Consider the following 15,000-nt stretch of genomic DNA (forward strand, 5'->3'; position numbering starts at 1 on the left):
TTCTTTTCCTTCTATCAATTGAAGCTCGTCATGTAACGTCTGCGCCTTCCGAAAACTAAACACTCACAATCAGAAGGATGTGTTTATTTACAACACAATCATTTTGCGAGCGTAGGGTTCATTTGACCATCAGGTCATCATTCTGTGTGTTCTATATAACTTTTGTCCAAACAAACAAATCTAAAACTTATCTATTCTATAAAGCAAAATGGAAAATGTTAACCGTGTCGTAAAATGTTCCTTGCGAAATATGCTCATATTTTCGACTTTACGACACAAAAGATAAGACAATAGCGCTCTCCATTCATTGTTTAGTTTGTCACCTACATCATGTTAATGAACGTCGTTGTGCGTTCCTGGCAACCGATAATCGATGCTCTTTCTAAGCGTTCACGCATGATGACGCACGATATCAACTGAAGCTAAAATGTCCCGAGAACAAGAGGCATTCTGCGTGATGATAAACACTCACAATCAGAAGAATGTGTTTACTTACAACACAATCATTTCGCGAGCGCAGGGTTCATCATTCTGTGTGTTCTATATAACTTTTGTCCAAGCAAACAAATCTAAAAAGTATCTATTCTATAAAGCAAAATGGAAAATCTTAACTGTGATGTAAAATGTTCCTTGCTAAATATGCTCATATGTGCGATTTTACGACACCAAAAATAAGACAATAGCGCTCTCCCTTCATTCTTTAGTTTGTCACCTACATCAAGCTAATGAACGTCGTTGTGCGTTCAGCCTGGCAACCAATGATCAATGCTCTATCTAAGCGTTCACGCATGATGACGCACGATATCAACTGGAGCTAAAATGTCCCGGGAACAATAGGCATTCTGGACGATGATTAAATAATTAAGTAAACGTTGATTTGTGCTATTGCTCTTATTTTTCAATCATCATATGTAAATACAAACTTGTTTAGTTTTCCTATAGAAAAGACAAGATTTTTCCATCAATACAGGGTGGTAAAATTAATAGTAAAGATACTAGGTATATTGTCTTGTTTTTTTCTAAAATTCTTTTTTAACACTATGAAGTCTGCACGTACGCAACAAAATTAAACAATATAACTTCTTTGTTGGGAAAAACCCTTGCCGTGACTGTTCAGTGACAGTGAGGATCTTACGTGTGTTATTGCTTACACCAAATGATATATTATCGTTGATAATATGCGCTTCTTTTAATTATTCGTGATAACGTACGGAATAAAGATGACACGTAAAGCATGTGGAATTCGTCTCCACAAATACTTTCCACTCCTCTTGGGCTTAATTGCAGAATACCCCGCAACACTAGCTATTCTGCGTAGCTATTGTAAATGGCTACGCAGAAATGCAATTCTGCAATAGGCCACGTTCGATATCTCAATATTCACATACGGATACGTACGAGGCGTTTTGTTAACCCTTTCAGGCCCGATAGTGCCAAATGGCACTTATAGATTTTACTCTGTCTAACGCCAGACGATTTTACTCGTCAATGGGGAACCCCTCGGGCCTGAAAGGGTTAAGCTAACAGCATCCAAAAACTATGTCCCCGTTTAACCCTTTCAGGCCCGATAGTGCCAAATGGCACTTATAGATTTTACTCTGTCTAACGCCAGACGATTTTACTCGTCAATGGGGAACCCCTCGGGCCTGAAAGGGTTAAATTTGAATATTATTCTGTTTGGAAATCCCCTTGAGAATTGCCAAACAAAGAAAACAGAACTGAGCCGTGAACTCTGACCATAAAGCCTCGTAGCTCCATAATAGAGTTGGCCACCTAATACAGGTAACAAATACAACGTTTGTATGAGCCAAAGGTCGGGACTTTGAAAACTGGCCGCTTAATAGGGGGTGGCCGCTTAATACAGGGCCGTGATATACAGGTTCGACTGTATATCGAACTCGGCTTATTACTCTGGCATCTACAGTTATTAGGTTCAGGGAGTGATATTTCAGACTGGTTTAGCTTTCAGTTATTGTAGTGCTTATCAACAGTTATTTGAGCTCAAGTAACTTCCCTGAATTATAAATAAGTACAACGGAGTGGCCGAGTAGACGGGTAGCCACTTTCCCAAGGACTTGAGTGAATTATAAATAAATTAAAACGGAGTATCCGCGTAGACGCGTAGCCACTTTCCAGAGAACTTCAGTAAATTATGAATAAATTACCACAGAATAGCCGCGTAGACGCGTAGCCATTTTCCAAAGAACTTGAGTGAATTATCAAGAATAACTGACAACTCGAGTTGCCACGTAGACAACTTGTTGCCGGCTGCACCGTGTAGCTAGAGACGCGGGGAATACTGCAATTGCTCCTTCCCTTGTATTTCATCTACATCTACAAGTTCCAGCATTCGGCAAAGTCCCTTTTTGGCTTATGGCTATTTCTGCTTAGGTGACCTCACACACCATAAGCTGTTTTAGAGAAATCACTGCCAAGCCGGCCACTTCTGCTGGAGAGAATAGGATAGCCACAACACCGGGGACTACTGACATCCCCTACTCTTATCGAATTTTAAAGCTTAAAAACTGAAAAATGACATCGCCCTACGTAATCCCATACAAAACATAAATAGATTCAGAATTTATTGATTCAAAGTAATAATAATGAGGACAATGAACCATCAAAGCTGCCTCTGAGTTAGTATCAAGTTAATGAGTTAGGAAAATAAAATTTAAATTGTATCTGTGTGCATAGTAATGTGAAGTGTGAACACCAAGGCCAACAAAGTGTTGAACTAGGACTGATGGTGTATCCCTGCTGGTAGATACATTAAGGCTTTTTGTTTAATATGAATACATGATGCAGCAGATAACCTAGTAACCTTTGTGGCTGTCTTAGTTGGTGTTTTTAGAAGAATCCGCCTTACAAGAAGGGGTTTCTCTTAATCAGTAGGTAGTTATGGGGAATAGTGTGTGTATGGGTGGTGAGTTGTGGGAAAATCATAGACAAAAGTTATGGTTAGTCTGTAAAATGAAGGGGAGATGTTCACAAAGCAAACTCTCAACCCCAAGATAAGGTTAACAAATGAAACAAACTCTGTGTGAAATTAAAAATGTAATCTCAGAAACAGTCAGATAGTACATGTACGAAAAACTAAATCACGTAGGAGGGATTAATAAAGATTTGACCATGAAAATTATTCGTTCTTAAAATTGGAATAGTAAAGATGAAAAATCTTTACACTAAAATCTTCGTTCTTTAAAAAAATATATGGAAAAAACTAAAGAAATCCCATGGAATATGAAACACCTCCACGAGGCAAATCTAAAAATCCCACGGATAAAGACAAGCTGACTGCGACACCATTAGGCTCGTAAATGGCTGCGAATCTTCAGGGGTAGAGCGCAACCGAGCAAGGGGGTTTCTAGTCCAGCGCTGGACCTCTACCCGACCCCCTCGTATTATAAGTATTTGTCCTTATTTTTTACTTTTATTTGATTAATTTCAAGAACGAATGATTTATAGTCGGGTTAATCTGCTTTCATCCCTCTTTTTAAGAACGAAAAATCTTATATTTAAAGGATTTTGAACATCTTTAATTTTCTTTTAATTTTGGTTAATTTTTCTGTCTCCAGTTAAATTTCTTTATTTTTTCTATTCACTACTTATTTTTAATTTTCATTCAATTTTCTCTAATCATGTTCCCTTATCTATTCTTTATTAAAGCTTTGTCCTAGAAAGTTCCTCCCTTTCAATACACTCTTGTACATCTGGTTGTTTTTGAAATTAAAATTTTAATTTCACACAGAGTTTGTTTCTTTCGTTAACTTTATTGTGGGGTTGAGAGGTTGCTTTGTGAACATCTCCCCCTCATTTTACAGACTAACCACAACTTTTGTCTATGATTTTCCCTCAACTCACCATCCACACACACACTATTCCCCATAACTCCCTACCGATTAATGAATGTTTTAATTAATAGAGAGAAACCCCTTCTTGTAAGGCGGATTCTTCTGAAAACACCAACTAAGACAGCCGCAAAGGTTACTAGGTTATCTGCTGCATCATATATTCATATTAAACAAAAAACCATTTGAACCAAGGTTTCTCAAAGTTCAGAACCAAGTCCCAATTTAAAACGATGTTACGTGTGTTATTCCGCAATTGATTTGGTGTTATAATCATGATAGGGTCATTGAAATACAATGCTAAAAAAGTGTGTGAACGATTTTTCGAGCTCTTCAACATGAAAATAGCTGTCAGTGTTCAGCAGGTCTTCTTCAGAGCAGCTTCCATCCAAGTTTATCGAAGGCCTCAGTGAATGATGCACGAGGTGTAAATCTAGGATTATACACTGCTTTCAGTGTTTTGTAGAGCTTAGGGTAAGCTAGGTTGGTAGGCTTTCAGTGTTTTGTAGAGTTTATAGCTGCATGATCATTAAAGTTACAGTACCCCTGCAGACCAGCAAAGTCGAATGAAGATAAGATGCTAATAGTAAAAAACATCCGACGTCCAGCCTCTCAACGGTAAAAAATGGTTTTATATGGCTGCATGAGAAGGCTTAGTTTGTTACCTGTCGTGTTACTAATAAAATCGAGATGATCTTGCCAAGTTGCTGATATTTTTGGTAATATGATAGTCAAATTCGCGCTGGCTTCTATCTATGATAGTTAATGTGGATTTGCTAGTAAGCTATGTGGATTGGATATGAGCTATTTACCGACTTCATCCAAATCTGCCTTAATTTGCTAGTAATCGGATCCCTCTTTATTCGCAAAGGGTTCTGGGATCGCCAGGGGGCAAACATTGCAAGTCACTGTAAGAAAATGTATGGCTGAAACTTATTTCGACGTCCAAAAGCCGATTTTGGAGAGAGATCAATACTTTTTTCGACGCAATTTTATCAGACCTCGATTTGGACAATCTTGATACATGGCAAGTGTAGGTTTTTGTTTTAATAACCGTGAAATATGAGATAAAATTTACTCGGAAATCTTAAACTTGCTCGCGTAAGGTTGTGACGGTGAAATTGACATCTTGTCATGTCCTCGAAATATTACAAAATTAGGTATAAAACTTACACTTGTCACCTATCAACATTGCCCAAATCGATTTCTGATAAAACTGTGTCGAAAAAAGTGTTGGTCTCTCGTTTTCTGGACATCGAATAAGTTTCAACATTGTGTTGTGTTCTTGGGCAGGACACTTTACTCTCACAGTGCCTCTCTCCACCCAGGAGTATAAATGGGTACCGCCGAATCTAATGCTGGGGGTAAACCTGTGATGGATTTGCATCCCATCCAGGGGGGAGTAGAAATACTCCTAGTCGCTTCATGCAACAGAAACGGGAGATAAGCGCCGGCCTGATAGGCCTTCCAGGCTCGTAGCACACTTTACCTACCTATACGTTTTGTCATGGTGATTTGCAATGTTTGCCCGCTGAAGGTCCCACAACGCTTCGGGTATAAAGCAGGGATCCAATTACTGGCAACTCATTCATTGAGCTTTGAGTTCAACGTAATAAACAGTTAGCACTACACACTAAAAATAGGACAATTTCGGATCAAGTTATCCGTATAGGATAACATCACAGTATTCCAACTCCCCTACTGACAAATCCTTTATATACGCGGTAAACGGACAGCAGAAGGCTAAGGATTGAAATTTGTGGTACGTACTCCAATATATTAGTATGATTTGCTATTGTTATGGCCTGGCCAAACGCTCGCAACATTTCGACGCAACATCTTCCGGCATTGTTGCATGATGTTGCGACATCTGTTGAACGGGGTGGGCAAACGCATGGAACATTTTCATCATTTTTAACGCAACTGTCAATGTTCATGTGCCCCAGGCCCCTGGCGCGCAAGAAGTGGACTTAACGCGCATACCCTAGCCCAACAATGTTGCGTGGATGTCGCCAAACAAGTACAACATCATGCAACATCCAAAATATCACACGATAAATTTGACCGTTTTTTAATTTCATCCAACATTGTCCAACAAGTTGCAACATATCGCAACAGGGTGGCCAAACGTATGCAACACGTTGTGCCCAACAATGTTGCAAGATGTTGCCACTTGTTGGACAATGTTGGATGAAATTAAAAAACGGTCAAAATTATCGTGTGATATTTTGCGTTTGGCCAGGCCTCTACATGAAATGACCTGACATCGGATGGAGAGATTTGTCTCGAACTATTTATAAGCTGCAGAAACATTCAATAATACAAAACCATTTCAAAATTTTCCACGTTCTACTGCTTTTAGTCCCTGGATGATAAAACTGATACACTAGAAATTTCAAGTTACTTTTAGGCGAATGAGCCGAGATGCATAATGTCTGCAAATAACTGAGAAATTAATTAAATAATGGACGAAATGTCAGCTTATCTCTAGCTGTGATTCAGTTACCCCATTCAGGCCATCTCAAAAAGCTCCTTGTCGCTTTTTTCCTACTACTTTGCGACAGCTGTTTTGTTTTGTATTCATGTTCCTTGCACCATGGGTTAAATTCTTCTAGTACGTCAGCTTTTGTTTTACTTAATTTTAGTAAATGTAAATTCGGCGTTTACAGGATAACTGCACAGTGAGATTATTTTCCAAAAGAGTAATCGCCTCTCATAGCTCCCTGCCGCTTGCCCGCGAAATACAAGCATCGAACATATTCTAAGTTGTAATTTTTTACTCCCTTACATTTTGAAGGTAAGAATCGAAGTGAGTTAGTGCTATTTAGTTCCCAAAAATTGGCGACTAACAAGCTCATCCCCTTCTGGTCAGTATATTTTTACCCAGACCCTATTGTTCTTTCTGTTTTTATTGCAGGAGGATACCGTTGGGAGCAAAAATTTTGTCGCCCATAATTTGCCGACTGTGACCGATTGAAATTAATTGTGTCCCAGCAGATGAATCCCCAAAGATAGGGAACAAAAGTCTCTTTGTCTGCAAAAAATGTCAACCGTAACTGTTACAATAGGCAAAGTTTGACATGTAGCCTTGCGTGTGATTCATCTTAGCCTACTTAGGGCTTTTAAATTTTCGTTTCTGTCGTTCTATGTTTCTATATTTTGTTAATTTTTGTGTAGTTTCTTATTTTTGTGGATATTATGTTCCATCCAATGCAACTTACGTGAAAATTACGTGATGTAACCTGAGTCATAACAACAATGACAGTTCCTTTTTCATTAGACCGTGATAGACTCTCGAGATCATGCTGTTCCATAGCATTTGAATTTTCCGAGTGTGTGGTACCCTTGCTCTCCTGTGTCTCCAGTATCTCCAAACCTGAGCTGCTTAACTGGAAGCTTTGTCTTGTCAGTGAGGAGACCGCTGTCTTCACGCCAGACCATGTCGTTCTTATCACAGTTGCAACCATAGCTGGGGTCTGCACATGAGTTGGTCATTCCGCAGGCACATTTGTCATTACCAGATGCTCCACCCCAATGCGTCATTTTCTTCGAGTCACGTGACACCCACCATCCACCTACATTTTTTCTGCGAAAAATCACGGAACCAAGACACTCGTACTTGATAAACTGTTCACAATGTGACGAGATACTCGTGAGAATTGCCAGCTGAGACAGACTCGCTCCGGTGTAGTTAATGTCACGTGAGTAACAACCACCTCGTTCACATCCCTGGACATGCGTTCTGCTTTCACTGTCGTGACTGATGATTGTCACACCAACTCCATTCTTTTCAGTCATGTTGCAGGTTACCTCAAATGGTGCCAAGCCTCCATTACCGTCTGGATCAATGATGTAATCTCCACTCCTTGAAGTAGGGTCCAACCTTGTCAAAGCGGTACAAGATTTGGCGTGTCCTTTACAGAGAAAAAAAATGCTAATTGTTAGGGCTTACCCGACGACGCCTTCTTCAACGGCGCATGTCCATACCGTTTGCCAATGACCAATTTTATTGTAGTGCTTCTACTGACGTAATAAATGAAGGACAACTTGAATTTCTCTTTTACTGATCTACTTCCGAAAACATTTTCCTTTGAGCCTTCATTTTTTTTAAAAAGATAAATTACTTGGAAATGAAATACCTTCTTCGAGCCTCGCGGTATAAAGTCAACAAAACTTTGAGCGCTGAAATTGATTTTTTAAAAAATCGCTCTTTCTTGAATCATGTATATAATGTAACTGCTTATTAATATAAAAACCCCTAGCAAGTTCAATCACGGTGTAAAGAATTTTTGTTTCATAAGGAAATGTTTGAAAAGCAAGAGAAAATGAGGGGACAGAGAGGGAGGCTCAGGGCGTTGGCCGGGATATGTTATGTCCACGAAAGTTATTTTTAGACGAGCGGAAGTCTTTGTTCTAGCGGAAGGCTGTCTTTCGAGACGTCCGCATGCAGTCTTGCCTCGCTCTCTTGTTCTAAGTGAAAAGAAAAAATGACGGCGCACGCGGAATGCTGATGAATATTTATTTTCTTTCAAACATCGGACCGAGTTTGGCCTGCATGCGGACGTCTCGGAAGACTTCCGCTCGCCTAAAAATAACTTTCGTGGACATGACATATCCCAAGGGCTGGACCGGGAGCCTCCCTCTCTGTCCCCTCATTTTCTCTTGTTGCAAAGGTAATAGTATTACGGAGAAAAATAACCACTTTCAAATACATACATCAGCCAATGAACCAGGTTCAGCTAAGCTTCCCTGTCGGAAGTTGATTGGTAGCAATGTTTTATAACAGTTCTAGACTTTCAGTCGACCAAACGCACACTGTGATTGGTTGATTCTTGGTCACGTGGCCCCGTTCAAATTTTAATGTATCCCAACCGGGATACAATGGAGCAGTTGTTGCCAGCGCTGGATACAACAGCACGTAAACTTTAACGCCAGAGCACTTTCTGGAGCAAATGATGTTGCCATCATTTTTTTACCGTGATTTCCAAATAATTTTTGTATTCGCTTTTGAGGTTAATTTGTGGACGATAGGGATGTTAGTGAGGTGTTTGAGGATCACAAACAAGAACAAATTGATGAGTATTAGACAGATTCAGATGATGAATCAGATTATAAAGAACACTCTGAGCTTGTCAACAGAGCGTGTGTTACACTATCCGGTGGGGGTATTCGTGCAATTGTGCGTCTCGACTTGCAATCAAATAATGAGTTATTTCAAGTTGTACACTTTGTATGCAGCTTTAACTGTGCGAATTACGTAAGGAATATGAATAATTAACTTGTATTCTTGCTCATAAACTGAGATTTACCGACAACCGACAAAGATCAAAAATTTACTGACAACCAACAAAGTGATTACATTTCAACTGACAACCAACATGCGGACCCACCATTCAGACCCTCCTTAAAGTTTATTCACAAGTCCGACGAATTGATAATTTTCAAATGTTTTAAAGCACCTGAGAAAGGTATAATACGCTTTTATAGCGAAGCTCCTCGCGCGCGGAGCTCCATGGTTAAGAAAATTTGGTAAACTATCCATCCGAGAAATTGTGGTTGTGACGTCCGCGTACGCCCACCTGTACACACCATGAGGGGGAGGGTCGGGAATCAGGTGTCAGCCTGTCGGTGGAAGGGGTATATTATATTTTCTTGGCGGGAAATATGCAACCCGCATTTTTCTTGGCGGGAAACCGTGCAAGAAATGGTGTGGGAATTGTCGTCGAGAGAAGCCGAGGAAGGAGAAGACGAAAAAAGTTCACCGCCCTTGTCCGTCAACGACCATACCGTCGGTGACATTTTTGTTTTTGCTGACGAACTCCGTGAAATGAAAATCAAAGAGCATGATGTTTTGGTGTCGTATGATGTGTCATCACTCTTTACTAATGTTCCTGTGGACGAAACCATTGAGAGTATTGCAGAGAGAGCCTTTGAGAACGACTGGTTCAACAAAGAACACGATCTTAATATCACGAAGCAGGCCCTGATAGAACTGTTAAGAATCGCCACCAAAAATCAGCTTTTCCAGTTTGAAGGAAACTTGTACGAACAAGTGGACGGTGTGGCAATGGGCTCGCCGCTGGGGCCTCTCATGGCAAACGCCTTCATGTGTAACATCGAGAAACAGCTGGAAACAGAAAACAAGATGCCCGCCTTTTACAAGCGCTATGTTGATGACACCCTTAGCGCAATGCCTGATGTTGAAGCAGCTATAGATTTCTTAACGACACTAAACAACAGTCACCCTTCTATTGATTTCACAATGGAGCTCGAAGAAAATGGCAGACTACCCTTTCTTGGAATGAACGTAATCAGGAATGGATGCTACCTGAACACAACGGTGTACCGAAAACCAACTGACACCGGACTGTTGTTACATTATCACAGCCACGTTGACGCGAGATATAAACGGTCACTGATAAATACCATGCTTAACCGTGCGTTTAAGCTCTCGTCTACATGGAAGGCCTTTCACGAGGAATGTGAACGCCTCAAAGAGATCTTTTCCCGTCTGTGTTATCCTGAAGATCATGTGCAGTCCACCATCCGCCTTTTCGTTGATTCAAAAGTTTCCGAGGAATCACGCACCCACGTTGATGAGAAGCGTGGGGACCCAATCAGAGTCGTGTTGCCCTTCAAGGACCAAAAATCTGCGAACGCCGTACGAAGACAACTTGCCGACCTAAGCCGTAAGATCAGTGCGGATATTACCCCTGTCTACACGAGCAAAAAGATCAAAGAAGAGATCCGGGTCCGTGAAGAGAAGCCACCCCTTGTAAGCCAACAGTGCGTTGTGTACCAATTCAAGTGTGACCTGTGCGACGCAGGTTATGTCGGATATACCTGCCGGCACCTTCACCAGCGCATTGAAGAGCACAAAGGGGCAACCATCGGCGACCATCTGAGAGAGAAACATGCATTGGAACCTAACAACATCGCAAAGAGTTTTAGAATTCTGAGAAAGTGCCAGAACAAGTTTGATTGTCTTGTTTTTGAAATGTTTTTTATAAAAGAACTGAAACCATCGCTAAACAAACAGTGTGACTCTATCCGCGCCAAATTATTTGTTTAGAACAGTTCTTGTAATTAATTATTTTTTGTCTATTGTTTTCTCTAGCTACCGTTCATTACTCCATATATTTTTAGCACTTTTTACACTTTTGTACATATTTTTATCGCATTTCGGCGTTCGCCGCATTTTTATTCTAGTTTTTGCATATTTATGCTAATTCTTAAAACTTTTATTCTCACTTGAAAATGACCTCCGAGGGGTCGAAACGTCGTGACTTTTTATCGTTAGTTTTTATTACAAAATCAACACCGTAATACTGAGAGAAATAGAGCGAGGGACAAAACACTTAAGCCTTATTTACAACAGTTAGCTTTTTTGTCACGCGGTTTTGTGGCCGACTATGGTTGCTTATTTGGAACTGAATTCATCATCATTGTGCCGACTGTCTACACCAAATTAATACCTTCTGATTTATAGGATTTTGTGTGAAATTGATGTCCAGATGCATTTTAATTTGACTGTGAAATTGCAGTGGAGTAAGCGAACTGCTACGCTTTTTTAGCTTGACTAGAGAGAGAGTGTAAAGATTATTAGTCAGACGGAAAATTTGTGAAAGAGCTTACTGTGCATGTAATTATAATTCCAGTTTTAGTTGTTGATTAAAATTGTTGGTTATTGTTTGCAAGGCGTGATTGTTTACTGCTGTCAGCTCAGAGGTGTTTGATCACTGTAAACTGTATACAATAATGACGATTAATTGTGTGCTTTATGCAGAAGCATAATTAATTTCATATACACTACATTGCTTTCTGGGGTTAGAAACGGGAGCTCTGCTTTTAGGCTTGGCTAAATCTCTATATTATAATTATGCTAACAACACGTTGTGGTGCCGCATTCGCTGGATGGTACCCTTTTTTCTTCGGAGAATCGAAGTCTCTCTTCAGACTCATTGCTTGCGGGTTAAACAGCGCAGACAGCTGGTGGAAAGGCCCCAGCTATATCTTTTGTGGTTTCGCTCCTAACAGTCCATTGGCGCACTGGCCTATAACTTTCCAGCCACTCTCAAATCTATTCTTCCATACCCGGTGTTATGACCTCACTTGGCAATGGTGCCATCTTAGCTATAGCAGAAAAGGATATGGCAGATTGAGAGGGACAGCATAGTACGACCTGTCGTGCTTGTAGTACTTTGCTGCCCATTTGGGGGGTAAGAAGAGCGAAAAAGACAGCGAAAGAAGAACACACGTTGCTCATATAACGATAGGAGCATGGACAGTTAATTCTCAAGTTTTCACCCAAATTTGTCAAGTGTCGCAAAGTTGTAGGTAAAAACGGATTCAACATGCGAACGGATCATTACCGGCAACATAGATACTAGTAGTCACTGTATCTAACTTACGTATTTGTATTTTATAGGTGTCAACAGTTTCTATGCTCGGCTTCATTGCTAACGGTTTTATTTGCTACTTCTCTCTTTTACACTGAGCTCCATCCACTGTGTAATTGACAGGAATGCTCCCGCGACCAGTGTTCATTAACATACAATTTCAGTAAAGATTATTTTGTAAGTCACCGCGGCATCCGTCAAAAGTCATATAGGGTACCAGCTTATAATAAGATTGGGTCAAATTGAATGGATATGTAAGGCGCCAAAAGTAGTGACTATCTTCAAGGCGTACAGCAAGAGTTTGTCATTCAGGAAATTTGCTTCCTCGAACATCAAAATTTAAACATGAGATACAGTTTGCCAAGATAAGAAAAATATAGTTTTATAATGTCAACCTAGCAATTTGGAATGTCAAATACGACTATATAGGAACAAAGGAACAAAAAAATAAACTTCATAAAAGATTAAGAAAAGAAAAACTGTCAAGTTTCTAAATATTTCCCATTGTAACATTTGGAAAACTGAGAAAGCGGAATGTCGAGTTTAGAAAAATTAGTGTCGCCAAATTAAAATTAGAAGCTACTATTACTTTTCTTTTTAATCTTCTTCTTGAAAACCAAATTAAGTCTTCCTTCTTTTATCAGTAGAATATTTGCCAAAATCAGATAAACAATGAAGCTACTCGCGATCTGCAAAATATTCTTACATGTAGAGAAAGAGAGAAGACTATGGAAGAATCGAAAGACACAGAATACAAACGTAGAACAATCCTTTGATGCCGATTTTAGCCCTCTGAGCTCTTTTTCACCCGTGGACGATTAGAGTTTATTTCAGTGCTTGTAACAACGACATCAAAAGTTTCATTTACCTTGGTTTTCAAGGGGTTTCACCATCCCCATGTAGGTTGAGTATGGTTCAGTCACGAGACAAGCGGAACAACTGCGTTCCTTTCTTTTGTTGTTCAAATCACATTTCTTGGTGTACCACCAAAAGTTGATGCTCATGCATAGCGGATCGTTGAGACACTCGTTAACGAAGTTAGAAAAGATTTTAGCAAATTTGTAGTGGTATGTTGCGTGCAGAAGGGCGACTCCTCCTTCACTTCTTGATTCGCGGCACTGTGCGTCTGCCAGCACAACCAACGCAATAAGCTGAGTGCAAAACAATATGAGGGAAATGGATAGCAGTTTACTGAACGAAGGGTTCCGTTGTTTTCTTTCCTGCCCTTTGGTTATCAGCACCTGCATGTTTCTTATCGTTCATAACGTTTCTTTTTCAGTCTCTTAATGATGTCTGCCAAATGCTTGTCATCCTCCTTGTCGGCAAAATATATCAAAATCTTCCACGGAATTAGCTAAAATGAGGACTGAAATAATGAAAGCCAGATGTTGTTCAAAGATAGTGCCTCTTTAATTTGCTTTTAAACAATTCGGAAGCACCACTCAGTTGACATAAGGTTGCCGGAGGCGTTGGTTAATTAAGCAAGGATAAAAGAAAGGTTTGACCACTGTGAAAATATCTTCTATTAGTATATACCATACAAGTGAATAGTGCTTTTGGCGCGCGCTGATTGGTGATTATTTAAGTAATATATAGATTTAGCTGTAGGATTAGTGAAAATAAAAGGCTTTGGAACTTTCCGCTTTTTCGTTTTCCGGGAAATTACTTAATTATGTCATTTTCTTCGCTGCCTAACTAGTGAATTCCACGGTTAATTTCACCTGAAAAACCGACTGATCGCATGAATCACGCAGGGCTGAGTGTGCTGTCGGTGTTTCGAGAGAAGTCTAAGGTGGAATTCACCAGTTAGGCAATTATTTTTTCTTGAATCGCAAGAGTTTGAAAAGAAAACAAGCAAATCCTCAGCAAGCGAACGGAAAAAGAAAGAAACCATTTCAGAGTCGACTGTCCACGACGAGCTTCATGCGATTCTGAAATCGTGGACCCCCTGCCGATGTTTTGCTATTCTACAGCAATTGCAAAACATCAGCAGGAGACCGCACTTTTTGTTGAGGTAAATTGTCATCAACTTTTACCTGCGTCACCCAGAGAAGTGTGAAAAATCAGATTCTTGGAATTCTCTTATGTCATCGAAACCTAGATGTTGTCAGGTTTGGTGAAGAAACACAGCGTAAAACGTCTTCCTAGCGCTGACTAAACCCCTGAACAATCCATGGCATATTTGATCGAAGAAATGCGTAAAGGCTTTATTTTCAATTTCGCTAGATTGTGATAATAGCTAACGCAAACAGCCAGAAAAACTCACAGTTCTTTGTGAAGTTGGTTTTCAACATAAAACGATAAGATACAAAAAACACAAATGCAGAAACTGCGACAATTGAACTACTTACAACATTTTAGAAAATTTGCAAACAGCGGATATTCAACTGGAATGATATTAATCAGAAACATGAAAGAAAAACCCAAACGGCCCGCGTAATGCTACTCCACACCGCTCGCAATAAATTAAAACTGCCGAGGAGACGCGTGGAAGAATGAAACTCACACAAGTTATACGTCTGCACACTCAACAGCAAAGTTAACTCGACAAATCGTAAAAAATCACCTTCCAAATTGGCCCATTCACTAAATTTCCGGTACATTCAAATACATAAGATAGCTAAAATTGACGAATTTGTCTTAAATAGTTCACAAGGCAAAGCTATGGAAGTGTTATCACTTTTTTGTCAAAGTGACTGCTATGCTGTTCCGGCTCCAAGCCTACACACCAAAGTTCAACCCAAAAACAGACA

General features: G+C 39.9%; 2 protein-coding genes across 2 annotated transcripts; one reads left to right on the forward strand and one right to left on the reverse strand.

Moving 5' to 3' along the window:
- Positions 1-5,095: 5,095 nt before the first annotated feature.
- On the reverse strand, positions 5,096-13,564 carry LOC138019702 (contactin-associated protein-like 2). The gene is made up of 2 exons (XM_068866566.1): positions 13,116-13,564; positions 5,096-7,762 (listed from the first exon to the last, which is right to left on the reverse strand). The coding sequence occupies exons 1-2, from the start codon at positions 13,492-13,494 to the stop codon at positions 7,149-7,151; spliced, it is 993 nt and encodes a 330-aa protein (XP_068722667.1). The 5' UTR covers positions 13,495-13,564; the 3' UTR covers positions 5,096-7,148.
- LOC138018947 (uncharacterized) lies at positions 9,622-10,920 on the forward strand. Its single transcript, XM_068865624.1, has one exon. The coding sequence runs from the start codon at positions 9,676-9,678 to the stop codon at positions 10,918-10,920; it is 1,245 nt and encodes a 414-aa protein (XP_068721725.1). The 5' UTR covers positions 9,622-9,675.
- Positions 13,565-15,000: the final 1,436 nt, after the last annotated feature.

This window comes from Montipora capricornis, chromosome 10 (assembly GCF_036669925.1).
Source record: "Montipora capricornis isolate CH-2021 chromosome 10, ASM3666992v2, whole genome shotgun sequence".
NCBI classification, from domain to species: Eukaryota; Metazoa; Cnidaria; class Anthozoa; order Scleractinia; family Acroporidae; genus Montipora; species Montipora capricornis.